The following is a 14,914-nucleotide window of genomic DNA, read 5'->3' as shown; positions in this document are numbered from 1 at the left end:
TAATGATTTAACAACATTAATGCCTGAGTGTCTCAGCAGTTGAGCATCTGCCTTTGGCTCAGGTCGTGATCCTGGAGTCCCGGGATCTAGTCCCGCGTCAGGCTTCCTGCACGGAGCCTGCTTCTCCTCTATCTGTGTCTCTGCCTCTTTCTATCTGTGTCTCTCATGAATAAATAAATAAAATCTTTAAAACAAAACAAAACAAACATATAACATATTAGACACAAAGCTGAAGAGAAAATTAGATACATGAAAGATAAGTCAAGAAAATCTTCACAATGAAGTATGGAAAGTTAAAATTGAGCAGAAGTAAGATTATAAAAAAACCATCTGTTTATAGTCATTGAAATTTACTATTAATTTTAAAAAATAAAAGGAGATCAAGGCGCCTGGGTGGCTCACTCAGTTGAGTGTCTGACTCTTGATTTTAGCTCAGGTCATGATCTCATTGTTGCAGAATAGAACAGTACATGAGGCTTCATGCTCAGTGGGGAGCCTGCTTGGGGTTTTCTCTCTCTCACTCTGCTCCTCCTCCACTCGTGCTCTTTCCCTCTCTCTAAAATAAGTAAATAAGTAAAAAAATAAAACAAAAACAAAAGGATAAAATGAAGGAGGATCCTTTTGGTGATTTAAAAAGTGTATAATTTGACCTACACCATGAATTTATATATATATATATAAAAAAATATATATATAAATATATATATATATATTAAATATATATATAAATATATAATATATATATATATATATATTTTTTTTTTTTTTTTTCAGTGGAAAATTTTTATTTCATAGTTTACAAATTTAAGTCATTTAACATGGGTACAACAGAAACGTGTGAACGTGAACCCTACACCACCCCCAAAAAGCATATGAAAACACACAAGGATAGGGAAATTCAAAACTAAGTTGCCTAAACGTACAATTTTCAAACTAAGCCTATCATTAAGGTCCGCGGCTTCAGTAGGAAAGCATGGTCCGTGAGTAGTGATCATGCAAGTCCACCTGGAGGGCACTCTGATCCCTGTTCAGCTTCAGCGCCTCGGAAAGGAGGCTGCGCAGCCGCTCGACACTATCAACCAAGCGGTTCACCTTTGGAAAAGTAATGAGTCTTTCCAGGGGCACGTAGAATTTCTTTCCCACACAGTAAGGCTTGGGGGAGCTCTCAATTTGGGCCCTTTGAGCGTCGGTGACGATTAATCCGTACCGTGGGACGCAACTGTCTTCTGGCACCAATCTACCGTTCACCTTTTTCTTCGGATCGACGATAAACCTCAGTCTCATAGAGTTGGAGGCTCTTAACACCTCTGCGCTCAGAACTAACAGGAGGTTTTTCTTCTCCTGTAAACTGGGATATGCTGTTGTAAAAACGGTTTCATAAACATGTTCCTCTGGTGTGGAAATGCATGATTCAGTTGCCTTTGCTTCGTTTTTCTGGAAGACCCCTATCTGGGTACAGTACCCAACATGCTCAGCTCCTGCTGGTGGAGACCCCACACCAGTAAACTCTACTGAGTAATTGTAGAGATTTGCCACATCCGAAGCCCAGGTCTGAAACTGCATTCTGTTCCACTCAAATTTGTGATCTAAGTGTCTAAAGGTTGATGCTGGAAACAGGGGATTGAATTCAGAGTTTGGTGTGCTGATGATGATGATACGTGGGGAATAATAACCAAATACAACTTCAGGAAACTTGGCCAGATCTTCAGAATCTAAATGTTCTATCAATTCAATACATGTCATCAAGTCAAATCCAACCAAACTATTATTTATTTTTTACAGTATCAGTGTGTAGAAATTCGGATAAACATTTTTTTTATTTGACTTTGAGATTGGCAAATTAGAACCACAGTTTTTTTTTTTTTTTTTTAAGATTTATTTATTTATTTATTCAGAGAGAGCGAAGAGAGAGGCGGAGACACAGGCAGAGGGAGAAGCAGACTCCATGCAGGAAGCCCGATGTGGGACTCGATCCTGGGTCTCCAGGATCACACCCCGGGCTGCAGGGGGTGCTAAACCGCTGCGCCGCCAGGGCTGCCCAGAACCACAGACTTACTTGAACATTAACAGGCCTCTAGTTATCCAGTATGTTTCCTTACTTAATAATTCCCTGCCATGGCACAGGTAACTCACACCTAAGAGGCATAAAGTTCTGCCAGCTTATATCCATCCCCAAAGTGACCAATGAGATAAGCAGCAGCTCTACAGACTATTTATTTGTTACCTTAGAACTGGCCCTGAGACCACGGGACTAAGCCTTGGGTCACAGATATAAAAGTCTTAGCCTCATCCACAGAAATCTGTAATTTTTACTGATTTCTGTTTGGAAAAGAGACAAATTAAGAAAATGGGTTTCAAAACCTAGAATTCTTTCCTTCTAATTTTGTTAATACATTCTCTACATAGTCATCACATGCTACATCATCTTTGGACACTACTGTTTGCCTTTGAGTTTGTCTTCTTAGAAGACAGAATTGCACATTTGGAAGAGTACTCTTCCTGTCCCCTCTCAGTCTCTACAAAAAAAAAAAAAAAAAAAAAAAAAAAAAAAAAAAAAAAAAAAAAAAATATATATATATATATATATATATATATTCACATGATCGTACACACATACAGATGTTGTATATCTATATGTATGTATATATGTAATTTTTATACTCACTGGTTTTTAGAAGACAGAAATCTTATTTTAATAACCTTTGTTAACTATTGTAATAATGATACTATAAATGTATTCATCACTTTATAGTTATAAAGTACTTTCACATAGACAACTTTATTCAGCTCTAAAAATAACTCTATTAAATAGGTGTTATTTCTATTTCATAGTATTCTATATATAATATGATAGTTTTACTATCATTTATTTATTAAATAATAACTGTTGTTGATCTAAAAATTTTAATTAATAGGCAGTTGATATTGGACTAGATATTTCAACAACCCTAGGAGGTAAATTTTTTCTCTCTTATTACTGAAGGGGAAATGTTATATTTATTTCTAGAATAAAGACTTTTCACTTCAACAAAACTAAGTTTAAAAAAAGATTTAATATTAAGGAGCACTCATCTGGGTTCTTCGATTTCTTTTGCATTTTCTGGAGTGTTGTTAGATATAAAGAAAGGATTATGATTTTCAGATGAGTCCAGAAAAATACCAGCCTAAGCAATATTTTATGTGACAGTGAACAAGTTTCTGAAAATCCTGTAAACTAGGTAGCTCTAGGCCAGAATTCAGCAGCAAATAGCCATGGGGCAGAATTCAGACATATATTTTGTTTGGCTTATCCAGTGAAGTGTACATGGTATTTTATTTATTTATTTATTTAATATTTTTAAATTTTTCTTCAATTTATTTATTTATGATAGTCACAGAGAGAGAGAGAGAGAGAGAGGCAGAGGGAGAAGCAGGCTCCATGCACTGGGAGCCCGATGTGGGATTCGATCCTGGGTCTCCAGGATCGCGCCTGGGGCCAAAGGCAGGCGCTAAACCACTGCGCCACCCAGGGATCCCCCCTGTACAGATTTTTAAAAACTAACTCTTACCTTCCAAATCACTTCTCTAGGTTTAACTGCTCTATCCCAGCCCCTTAGTTTTGTCACATTTTCATAGTTTATCACTTTGTCCAATGTAGTATATAAGCATTCAGGTCTAGTTGACTAGGTCTTCATTCTTGAGAGGGCTTCTATATAATGATGCAAAAATTAGTAGATAAAATTTGTATGTTTATTGGGGCGCCTGGGTGGCTCAGTGGTTGAGTGTCTGTCTTTGGCTCAGGTTGTGATCTCAGGGTTCTGGGATCAAGCCCCACATTGGGCTCCCTGCAGGGAGCCTGCTTCTCCCTCTGCCTATGTCTCTGCTTCTCTCTGTGTGTCTCTCATGAATAAATAAAAGCTCCAGAAAAATTGTATGTTTATCTCTTACTGATCTGTCTTATATCCATTCCAGCAGATGACCCTGAAAGGGTAGAGGAGAAATGATACACCCTATATACCAATATACTCTATTCCCCTCACCCCCCAGTCCCTGGTAACCACCATCCTACTTTCTGTTTCTATGATTTTGACTACTATTAACTTCATGTAAGAGGAAGCATACAGTATTTGTTCATTTGTGACTCTCTTATTTCACTTAGCATAATGTCTTCAAGGTTCAACTATGTTGTAGCATGGTCAGGATTTCCTTCCTTCTTAAGGCTGGGTAACATTCCATTGTATGTGTGTACCCCACTTTGTTTATCCATTCATTTGTCAATGGACTTGGGTTGCTTCCACCTTTTGGCAATTATGAATAATGCTGCTATGAACATGGGTATACATTATCTGTTGAAGTCTCTTCATTCATTTCTAAAATTGGAATTGCTGGTCATGGCAATTCTATGTTTAATTTTTTGAGGAAATCCCATATTACTTTCCACAGCTACTGCACCATTTCACAGTCGCATCATCAGTGCACAGAGGTTCCAATTTCTCCACATCCTTGCCAACTCTTGCTACCTTCTGTTTTTTGTTTTGTTTTTTAAAGATTTATTTCTTTATTTAAAAGGGGAGATAGGTGGGCAAAGGGAGAGAGATAATCTCAAGCAGTCCCCACTGCACACAGAGCCTGACTGGGGCTGGGGGCTCAATTTCATGATCCTGAGATCATGGTCTGAGTCAGAATCAAGAGTTGGATGCTTAACCGACTAAGCCACACAGGTGTGCCCATTTTTGCTTGTTTTTTTTTTTTTTTTTGGTTTGTTTGTTTTTTGTTTTTTTTCAGACCAAAAAAAAATCACATTTATTTCAATAGTTCAAAGTGCAAATACAGCAAGTCAGTTCACAATGTTTCAAGATACAGTTTTAAGAATAATGAAAACTTGATATATAAAAATGAAAGGGTAAATAGCAGAAATAAAGCTCAATTAAAAAAAATTCAAGTAAGCCAAAAACCTTTAGACTAAAATATTCCATTTATGACAATTTGAAAACACCTTATAAATACCAGTAGCACACTGCCATCCAAAAGGGCGTCTCAAAGAAGGAGAATCACCCCAAACCAGTCAGCTCAGGATCAGATTGGAAGTTCTTGGGGCTGGCTATTCCTGATTTGGCAGCCTCACTCTCACTGTGGATCGATATGGTTCGACCCATGATACTTGGATGTTTAGGCAAATTCTAGAAAATGCTTAAAGTTCAATCTGAGGCCAACACCCTGATAAGAGACACTGAAATGGCCACTATATACTTACAAGATTTTAAAGACCAATCTTAGCTTCAGGCCTCTGGTGTTACCGGGGGAAAGAAACAGACCGATACTTCTTCCATTACTTAAAACCTTTCTGTAAGGTTGTAAGGTTCTGTAAGGTTGGCCTTTACAACCTCCTCACGAAAATCATACTTCGTTATATATTTACTTATTTCTACACATACAGAACTTCTATGTAAAGTAGAAAAAGTTCCCACTAGGAAGATAATTAAAGGTTGTTAATGTTCTTTGTATCACTTAGCTAAGACACATGTTTATTTCTGCTCTGCAGAAGCAATGTTAGCTACTCGCTTTAATTCAGGAAAGGTGTGTGCTTTCAGGATAGTTGAGATGAGATATTTATTGCATCTTTTTCTCAATCTTCTTCATCTTTTCATTATAGACAGTAAACTGAGAGTCTGTTCCGAAAATTCTATCCCACCATGTAAATGTGGAAGAATAGTTTCCGATGAAGTTCATGTGGTAGAAATCATGATGCCAAGAACCAGCATTGAAAGGGATCAGATTTAAAGGGTTCAGGGGAATGTCATAGCCACTATGGACATCAATAGTTTCTATCAAATGAATAGTCACCCATGCCCAAAGGAGAATGACATGATCACATAAAAGCATGATTCCAATGAAAAATCCAGTTCCAAGAATCAGAATTTCCAAAGGATGTGCATATTCAGCTTCCATTCTAAATGGAGCCTGAAACTCATGATGAACTTTATGAATATATTTATATATTCTTTGTGATGTAAGAGCCTATGCAGGAAATAGTGCCAGGTATCCTCAATCACCACACAGCCAAAGCATCTTGCCAAAAGCATATACCATCTTGGCATCATTTCCCAATCATAAGGTATATTAAAATATCTGTAAAATAATAAGTTCCACAGATCAAAGGAAGCTGGATACAAAAGTGATTAAAGAGAAGTACTTTAAAACAATTCCATTGGTTTTCCCATGTTTCTGGTTTATCCTTTTGAATTTTGTACTTTTTTCATGAAAGGTATAAATTGAAACAAAAATCCAGGTAAACAGAACAAGAAATAAAGAACTTCATGAACTATCAAGGATCCCCATGTTGCAACCTGGAACTTTGTATAATTATTCAACATATAGTTCCAAGCATTTAAAAATCGTTCTTGTAGAGGGTTCTTAGGTAAAAGTGAATCTACATACTCCATAGCCAAGGATGCTGAACCAAAGATGCTGATACTTTCATTTGTTGCCATTTTTCAAATCTTTGTAGAAAGCCTTAGAATTCTGGCCAAGGGGCAGGAATGTTACGTTTTTGTTTTTTAATAGCCATTCTATCAGGTGTGAAGTGGTATACAGTAAAAGTTGTTTTGCTTTGAAAAAGCAAAGCTTTGTAAGTTGTTTATACTTATTCTCATTTCAACCCTCTCTATGTGTCCCCACCTTTCCACAAATAGGCCTCTTTTTTTGGGTGGGGGTAAGATTTTATTTATTTATTCATGAGAGACAGAGAGAGAGAGAGAGGCAGAGACACAGGCAGAGGGAGAAGCAGGCTCCATGCAGCGAGTCTGATGTGGGATTCAATCCCGGGTCTCCAGGATCAGGCCCTGGGCTGAAGGCGGCGCTAAATAGCTGAGCCACCTGGGCTGCCCAAATAGGCCTCTTTTAAGGTCACCAAAATCCTTGATCATGCTGAATCCAATGGTCACTATTCAGTCTTCAACTCACACAACCCCAATGTAGCACTTGACATAACTGAACATTCTTAAAACATTTTTTTCATTTAGTTTTCTGAATAACACTTTCTCTTGGTTCTCCTCCCTCACTGGATATTCCTTCTCCAACTCTTTTGCTGGTTTCTCGTCAACTTCTCCCTCTCACACCCCTCTTCTTCTCTCTACCAATATTCCCCATGTAATCTTACCCAAGTAAAAGGTTTTAAAAGCCATTTAGAACTTGACAACTCACAAATATCTAGCTCTGACTTCCCACCTGACCTCCAGACTTGTATATCTAACTTCCTACATAACATATCTAATAGGCACCTCAAGCTCAGCTTATCCAACATGTCGGATTTTCCCACCAAACTTGTTCTTCCCTTACTTTTTACTTCAATAAATAGCAATTCCATTCTTCTAACTGCTCGGGCCAAATGTTCTGGAGTTATCTTTGGATATCTTTATCTTCCTTCTCTCACATTCAATGTCCATTTCATAACAAACCCAGTCATCTCTGCCTTAAACTATATCCAGAATGCAACCTCATTGTCCCTCTTTCTAGTTACCATACTAGCTAACCTACAATCATCCCTTGCCTAGATTATTACTATAGATAGGCTCTTATCGAATCTTCTGCTTTTTCTCTAATCCTTAAAATTGAATTTCAACATGTAAGCCTGGTCATTTATTCAGGTCAAGCGACCCCTCTCCACTAAGATTCTGCAACAGCTTCCCATCTCACTCAACATAAAAGCCTGTATAACAATGGCATCTAAGGTCTTTCATGATCAGACCCTCTCCCTTTCCTCTTATTCTTGTGATCTTATCTCCTACTACTACTCTCTTCCAATTCATTCAGTTACACTGGCCCCCTTGCTGTCTTCCAACAGACAGGTATGATGCTTCTCACATTTATGTACGATACACCCTCACATCCACCTTCCACTTCAGTTACACTGGCCCCCTTGCTGTCTTCCAACAGACAGGTATGATGCTTCTCACATTTATGTACGATACACCCTCACATCCACCTTCCGCTCAAATATTACTGTGGAAATGGTGCCATTCTGAACACCCTATATAAAACAGCATCACTCTCCTCCTGATGAATCAGTTTTATTTTCTCCAAGGCACATATCACTATTTGGTATTCTATATATTAACTTGTTTACTTGGCTTTTTTTGTTTCCTTTTGCTTCAATGACAGCTCCATGAAGCAGAGACTTTGTTTTGTTCACTACTGTTTCTCTAGCACATATTTGCTCAACAAATATTAGAATAAAGAAAAAAAGATTGATTTAGGTACAGGTAGCAACTTTAGTGGGTTCAAGCTTTGCCCAGATGTGATCCTTCTTCAAGATAGGAGCCATGAGTTAAATATAGAATATTTATATCCCAAGCACATATTTCACTGAGCAACATCAAAGGTATCTTCAAGCCTCTAGATAGTTGATTAATAAAATCTAGGAGGATAATCAAGCATACATTGTGTGGACACTGTGTTACATAGAATACAGAGAGAAGACTCGGTCCTTCCCTTTTCAGGACCTAAAATCTGTAATCTGGCTACCATCTTTATTCATTCATTCAACAAATATCTATTGCATAAAAAAGAAACTAATTTCACTACACCATCAGAGGCGTGAACAAAAATACTTTAAGTGAACTGTCCTTTGAAATGTTCTCTAAACTAGTTGCTCAAAGATTTCTAAGACAGCTACCTAAGTCATAACAATTTCAAAGTGTTTTCTTTCACCAAGTCAATGTAGTAAAACATGTTGGCATTGGATGGAATTTCACCTAAACAAAGTTTTTATAAAATGGTAAACAGCACTACAGAGCCACTTGCATTTAACTTCTTTCTTTTTTGCATTTATCTTCTAAATAATAATTCCATTCACATAGTTTGAAATAATACTAGTTTCCCAACTAAGTATTTAATGTAAAATAAAAGGGATGTTTTTTAAGATCAAAAGGTATTTTAATTGGCATAAGAATTCTAAACATAGATCTTAAATCCTGATCTTCAAGTAATGTTTATCTTCTCACAGATATTTAAAAGATGGAAGACCCATTTTTGAAAACTTTAAATATATTACAATAATAACTCCTTAAATTTCTATATATCTCTATGGATTTCAAAGCTGCTTTCATAAACATCATTATACCAACTCTAATACTAACCCTATGAGCCAGCTATTGTGTTATCTTCATTTTAAAGTTATTTTCTTTGCAACATTCTATAAATATCCATTCATAATTGCCAGATTTGTCTATTGCTCAAATAAAATGATAAAAACTGTACATATTACAATAATATTAATACCTACCATTTATTAATTGCCTCTGTTTTATCATATATAAAATAAGGTCAATAATTTTACCTCCTTCAGAAGGTTAAGAAATTTAATGTACACTTAAAAAGTATTTATATGTCTGGTTTATTTTTCAGACAGAAACTTTAATAATGGACTATCCATTTTAAAACCAGACTTAATAATCTTAACAAGGGATAAGCAACAATAAAGGTCTTAACACCTGGCCCAATCTTAAAGTAGCCCCATCTCTCTAAGCACCGCAGATGTGAAGAAATGATTCATTCATTTAAGAAATATTCATCAGGCATGGTTCTAGGCACTGGAGAGACATGGTAAAGAGGGCATAACTCTGTCCCTGTGGACCTTAGACTACAGTTGGGGAAAGACAAGGAAAACATGAAGGGAGAAGAGGGAGAAGGGAAGGATATAACAAGCATGGGTAGTGTTAACTAGGATGATGAAAATAAAACAAGACACTATAATAGAGTGATGGGCAGGTGTATAATTGGCTTCTTTGGTTTGGTTAGTCAGGGATGGCTTTTGTGAGGAGGTGACATTTGCACTGAAACTAAAATAATGATGAGGAAGAGCCAAGCATAAAATAATATGGCAGAAAAGCATTTAAAGCAGAGTGTACAGCAAATGCAAAGAACCAAAAGCAGGAATGAGTTATGCTGTTAAAAGAATAGATCAGCCATCATGGCTGGGGAACAAGAGACAAGGTGTGATATCTGAGGAGGTTGGAGGGCCTGCAGGAGAGGAAATGACAGAAGGACATGCCATTCATGGTTAAGAAGTGTGGATTTTATTCCTGCTGTAGTGGCAGCAGTAGGATAGTCAGTGGTTGAAACACGGTGTTTCCAAGTAGAATAAACAGAAGCAATGCTTAAGACATACATCAAATGAAAAAGCTGGGCAGCCAACAAAGCCCTGGAGCTTGATAATAAACAGACCTACTTACTGCCCATATGACAACCGGAACTCACTTACTGAATGCCAATTATAAGCCAAGCAATGTGAATACAAAATAACCAAGTTGTGTTGAATCACTTTTCAAACAGAAAGAGTTGGAAATGAAAAACAATAGACTTCTGAAAAGAGCAGCAATTTGCAGTGGTCTTGAGAAAAGTTACAGCATGCTCAAAGCAAACAAACAAACTCTACCAGATTAGTATACACCAGAGTTTCTCAACCCTAGCCTTCTCGACATTTTGGACCAGATAATATCCTTTTGTGGGAAGCTGTCCTGTGCATTGTAGGATGTTTAGCAGCATCTCTGGTCTCTACCCACTAGATTAACAATAGCACCACATCCCTAGACATTACAACCAAAAATGCCTTCAGGCTAAATGTCCCTTTGTGAGGCAAAATTGCCCCTGCTCAAGAACTCACTGGTATAAGTGACAGCTTTTAACCTTATATAACCTTGAGATATATGTTCTAAGACAGGTTGGGGTATTTTAATTTCCAAATTAATAAACTATAGTAAAAAAAAAAAAAAGAAAGAAACTGTAGTAAGTAGTGGGTAAAAACACTGTGAAATGGCTAGTTCCATTATTTCATTTATCTTTGATGGCTGACACAATCCCATGGTTGTCAAGTTACAGATCTCATAAGCCCACTCTATGTGCTCAAGCATTGCTTTTGGGACTGGGGATAGATAAATGACCAAGTAGATTAAAAAAATCTTCCCTTGGGGCACCTGGGTGGCTCAGTCAGTTAAGTGACTGACTCTTGATTTTGGCTCTGGTCATGATCTCAGGGTGGTGACATCGAGTCCCCCAAAGGGCTCCACGTCCCACATGGAGTCGGCCTGAGATTCTTCCCTTTCCCTCTCCTCCCTCTGCCTTCTCTGCACCTCGCACATTCTCTCTCTCCCTCTCTTATTTTAAAAGATAAATAAAATCATAAAAATAAAAATCTTTCCCTTATAGACTTGATACTCTCATGAGGAAAGGGAGGGCAAACAAAGAAATAAAGAATGACATTTAGAATGTCAGAAAGTGACAAATACAAGAGGAAAGTTAGGAAGACAGATAGATAAGCCAAGGTGGGGATAGGGTAGAAATTTGAAATAGGATTATCAAGAAAATCTCAACAAAAAGGTGCTATTTAAGTAAAAACTTAAGAGGAATAGAAAGAAAACAATGAAGAAAGCAAAGGGAACAGCTACTACAAACTCCCTAAAGCAAGAGTGGGGGCTGGGTGTGTTGTGGAATAACCAAAAACAAACAACAACAACAACAACAACAAAAAACCAGGGTAGCTAGTCAGATATGACCAATTATGCTTTAATTAATCACTGATCTGGCTAAAATAAAGTTCTCTGATTGGCATCATGGTCAGTTTTGAAATGGAAAATTCCTTGTTATGGTTTCTTGAAAGTTGGGGAATAGGGTAGGGAAGCACTGGTCCTGAACACCTTATAACTCTTTGAAAATGTACAGTAGGGATGCCCAGGTGGCTCAGGGGTTGGGCACCTGCCTTCAGCTCAGGTCATGATCCCGGGATCCAGGATCAAGTCCTGTTTTGGGCTCCTTCTGAGGAGCCTGCTTTTCCCTCTGCCTATGTCTCTGCCTCTCTCTCTCTCTTCTGTGTTTCTCATGAATAAATAAATAAATCTTAAAAAAAAAAAAAGAAAATGTAAAGTAACCCAGCAATTGAAGAATAATTCCAAATATTTTACTTATAATTAGCTCCTGAGGTGTATCTCAAATGGAGGAAATGGTCTTCATGTTCTCTCTTTTTCCATGTTTTCCTTTTTTGTTTCATCTAAAATGAAAGGAAATTTTCTAATTAAGAAAACAGAGAAAAAAATTAAAAAAAAAAAAAAAACAGAGAAAAATGCTGGCCCAAACTGAATTATTTTTAGAAGAGTAAACTACAATTTGATGAGACTGAGCTATATTATTACCTGATCAAAGAAATAGGTTGGCCCAATGTCCAAAGATTTAGCTTCAGTAAACAGTAAAGGCTTCCATTCTGCCATGAGACCTAAAAAGGAGAAATTAGTACTCTGAAGACAAGTTATCATGTTTGTAGCTGATATCCCAAAGCACTTCATAGTTTTAAAGTTTAGATGTTTTATTTTCAATGAAATATAAAAAAATTGTGGGATGGGGGAATGGAACTGTTTCTTTGCCTGTATTTTCACTTTATGGGCTATCAACTCGGTATAGATACAATCAGAAGGATTGCATGCTGTGGGCAAACAAAGCAATAGCATGTCACTGCCAAGTTGTTCAACCTTGGCACTAATGACATTTTGGGCCAGATAATTCTTTGTGGTAAGAAGCTATCTTGTGCATTGTAGGATGTTTAGCAACATCTCTGGCCTCTACCTACCAAACATCAGGAGCATACCTTCTTCCCCAGTTATGACAAGTGTCTCCTGACATTGTCAAATATCTCTTGGGGATCAAAAGTGCCTCTGGTTGAGAATTATTATGCCAATGCAATGTCCTGGGTTTGATGTGGGAGGAACTGATGAAGATAAGTGACACTGCTGATGACAGGGCCATTTATAGCAATGGCACTCAAAATGTGGTCCTTGGACAAGAGGCCTCAGCATCACCTGGGACCTTGTTAGAAATGCAAATTCTCATTCAGACTTAATGTATACTGTGTCAGAATCTCTGGAGGTGGCATCCAAGGAACCTGTGGTTGAACAAGCCCTTCAGATGATTCTGAAAAGTGCCCAAATTTGAGAAGCACTGACCAAGAGGACACATTTTACCAAGCAGGTTGTGAAAACCACCCTCGTGACTGGAGGAGGAGAAAGTCTAGGACAGGCTAACTCAAAGCTAATGAGCCTATCGGATTTACAATGGAAAGATGGAACACACAATGGAGAACGGGTAGCAGCCACAGCATCAATGGAATGGGAAATGTGAGGGACTGAGGATTGTTAGCTGTTACTATTATTAGTGGAGAAAATTTTCAGAGGCCCAGGTTGGACTAGCTCTTCCTTAAAAAGAAGTAGGAGAATCTCTTTAAAATGAAGATTTGAGGGACAGCAAAACTCCTATTTACCTAAACATCTCCATCTAATTCCACTTTAAGTAAATCCAGTATCTCAAAAATCCTCGGTTAAAATGTAAAAATACAAGCATTTACATTGTAACATGTGACACACAGTAATGAAAAATCTCATGTCCTACAATGTTGTGCACTAAAAATAATAGGGTTTATGGAAAAAAAATAGGGTTAGGGCACAACATTTAAAATCTACACTACTTTGGAACCAAAGCACAAAAAAACACGTGTCAATAATTGGCACCTGAGGTGAAACTTAAATAGCCCAGGAAGGCACTTATAGCCAGAAATTACTTCAGGGGATATTAAACAACAACAACATAAAAATAAAAATAAACTTAGGGGTACTGAAATAATGTGGATAAAGTAGAGTTTCTTGCCAGTGGGGTGGCTTTAAGGTGGGCACAGAAAGAAGTGAAACCTGCCATAGTCTAAGAGCCATAAGTCTGAGAGAGTGCCTTTCTGGGGAGGGATCCTGAGAACTAGTACTCTTTTTTTTATGTTGTTATTGTTGTTGTTTTTAAGAGTTGAAAGAGTTCTTGCCTGTGCAGCAGCTGAGTTGAAGGCTTTTCTCCACCCTAATAAAGGTTATATAATTCTATTATCTCTACTGCTAGAAAAATCAACTATGAAAAGTTAAGGATGATAACTTCCATGCTATGCTGTATCATTCCCTTATTTAATTATTATCAGCTAATGTGCATTACAGAAACACAAATTGTGGCAAAACAGACTACAGTTGACCCTTGAACTATATGAGTTTGAGCTACACGGGTCTACTTATATGCACATTTTTTACAGTACTGTAAATGTATTTTCCCTTTTTTGTGACTTTCTTAATAATATTTTCTTTTCTCCAGCTTACTTTATTATAAGAATACAGGATATTATACATATTATAAGAATACAGAAAAAAAAAAAAGAATACAGAAAAAAAAAAAAGAATACAGGATATTATAATAAGTGTTAATTGATTGTTTATGTTATTGGTAAAGCTCAGATAAACAGTAGGCTATTAGTTAAATTTTGAGGAGTCAAAGGTTATTTGTAGATTTTCAGCTGTGTAGGCGGTCAGCACCCCAACCCCAGCATTGCTCAAGGGTAAACTGATATGTTTCCTTAAGAGGAGAAAAAACACCTTAAACAAGTAAATGTATACAGCGTTTCAAATCAGGTCATTATTATCTTGAAACATAGGGATTTCCTCCCTGAGGAAATCAGGGAGGTAGTATTGCAAGAAGAAGGAAATAAAAAGATGATCCTGAGAACATCAACAAACTGTAAACAGTTCTAGCCTAGATGCACAAGGAAAGGAAGGTTGGAAGTCTCAAAAATCAAGCATTAAGAGTACCCCAGACCCTTCAAAAAAGTAGAGGAGAAAAACCTTCCCAACTCCATATATGAGGCCTGCATTACCCTGACACAAAAACCAATGGCATTATAAAAAGCAAACCACAGATACAGACTCTTATGAATATAGACTCAAAAATCCTCAATAAAAATACTAACAAATCAAATCCAGCAGCATATAAAAAGGAATAGACACCATGGTCAAGTGGGATTTATCTCAGAATGAAAGGTAGCTTTAACATCCAAAACTCAATCAATGTAACAACCATATAAATAAAG

The 14,914-nt window shown here is 37.1% G+C and overlaps 1 protein-coding gene and 1 pseudogene across 1 annotated transcript; both read right to left on the bottom strand.

Annotated features, from left to right (window-relative positions):
• Positions 1-789: 789 nt before the first annotated feature.
• LOC121481005 (small RNA 2'-O-methyltransferase-like) lies at positions 790-5,135 on the bottom strand. Its single transcript, XM_041737979.1, has 2 exons — positions 5,035-5,135; positions 790-1,762 (listed from the first exon to the last, which is right to left on the bottom strand). The coding sequence occupies exons 1-2, from the start codon at positions 5,133-5,135 to the stop codon at positions 961-963; spliced, it is 903 nt and encodes a 300-aa protein (XP_041593913.1). The 3' UTR covers positions 790-960.
• Positions 5,136-5,589: 454 nt separating this feature from the next.
• LOC121481269 lies at positions 5,590-6,470 on the bottom strand (annotated as a pseudogene).
• Positions 6,471-14,914: the final 8,444 nt, after the last annotated feature.

The sequence above is a fragment of the Vulpes lagopus genome, chromosome 23, assembly GCF_018345385.1.
Source record: "Vulpes lagopus strain Blue_001 chromosome 23, ASM1834538v1, whole genome shotgun sequence".
NCBI lineage: Eukaryota > Metazoa > Chordata > Mammalia > Carnivora > Canidae > Vulpes > Vulpes lagopus.
Note: the sequence above shows the minus strand (reverse complement) of the source record. Positions and strands in the feature narration are given on the sequence as shown.

Excerpts from the sequence above, each read along its gene's own strand:
- LOC121481005 (XM_041737979.1), bottom strand. The coding sequence starts at position 5,135 with ATGGGTCGAACCATATCGATCCACAGTGAGAGTGAGGCTGCCAAATCA. Across the intron at positions 1,763-5,034 it reads CCTGAGCTGACTGGTTTGGG|TTTGGTTGGATTTGACTTGA; the intron begins GTGATTCTCCTT and ends AATAAATAATAG.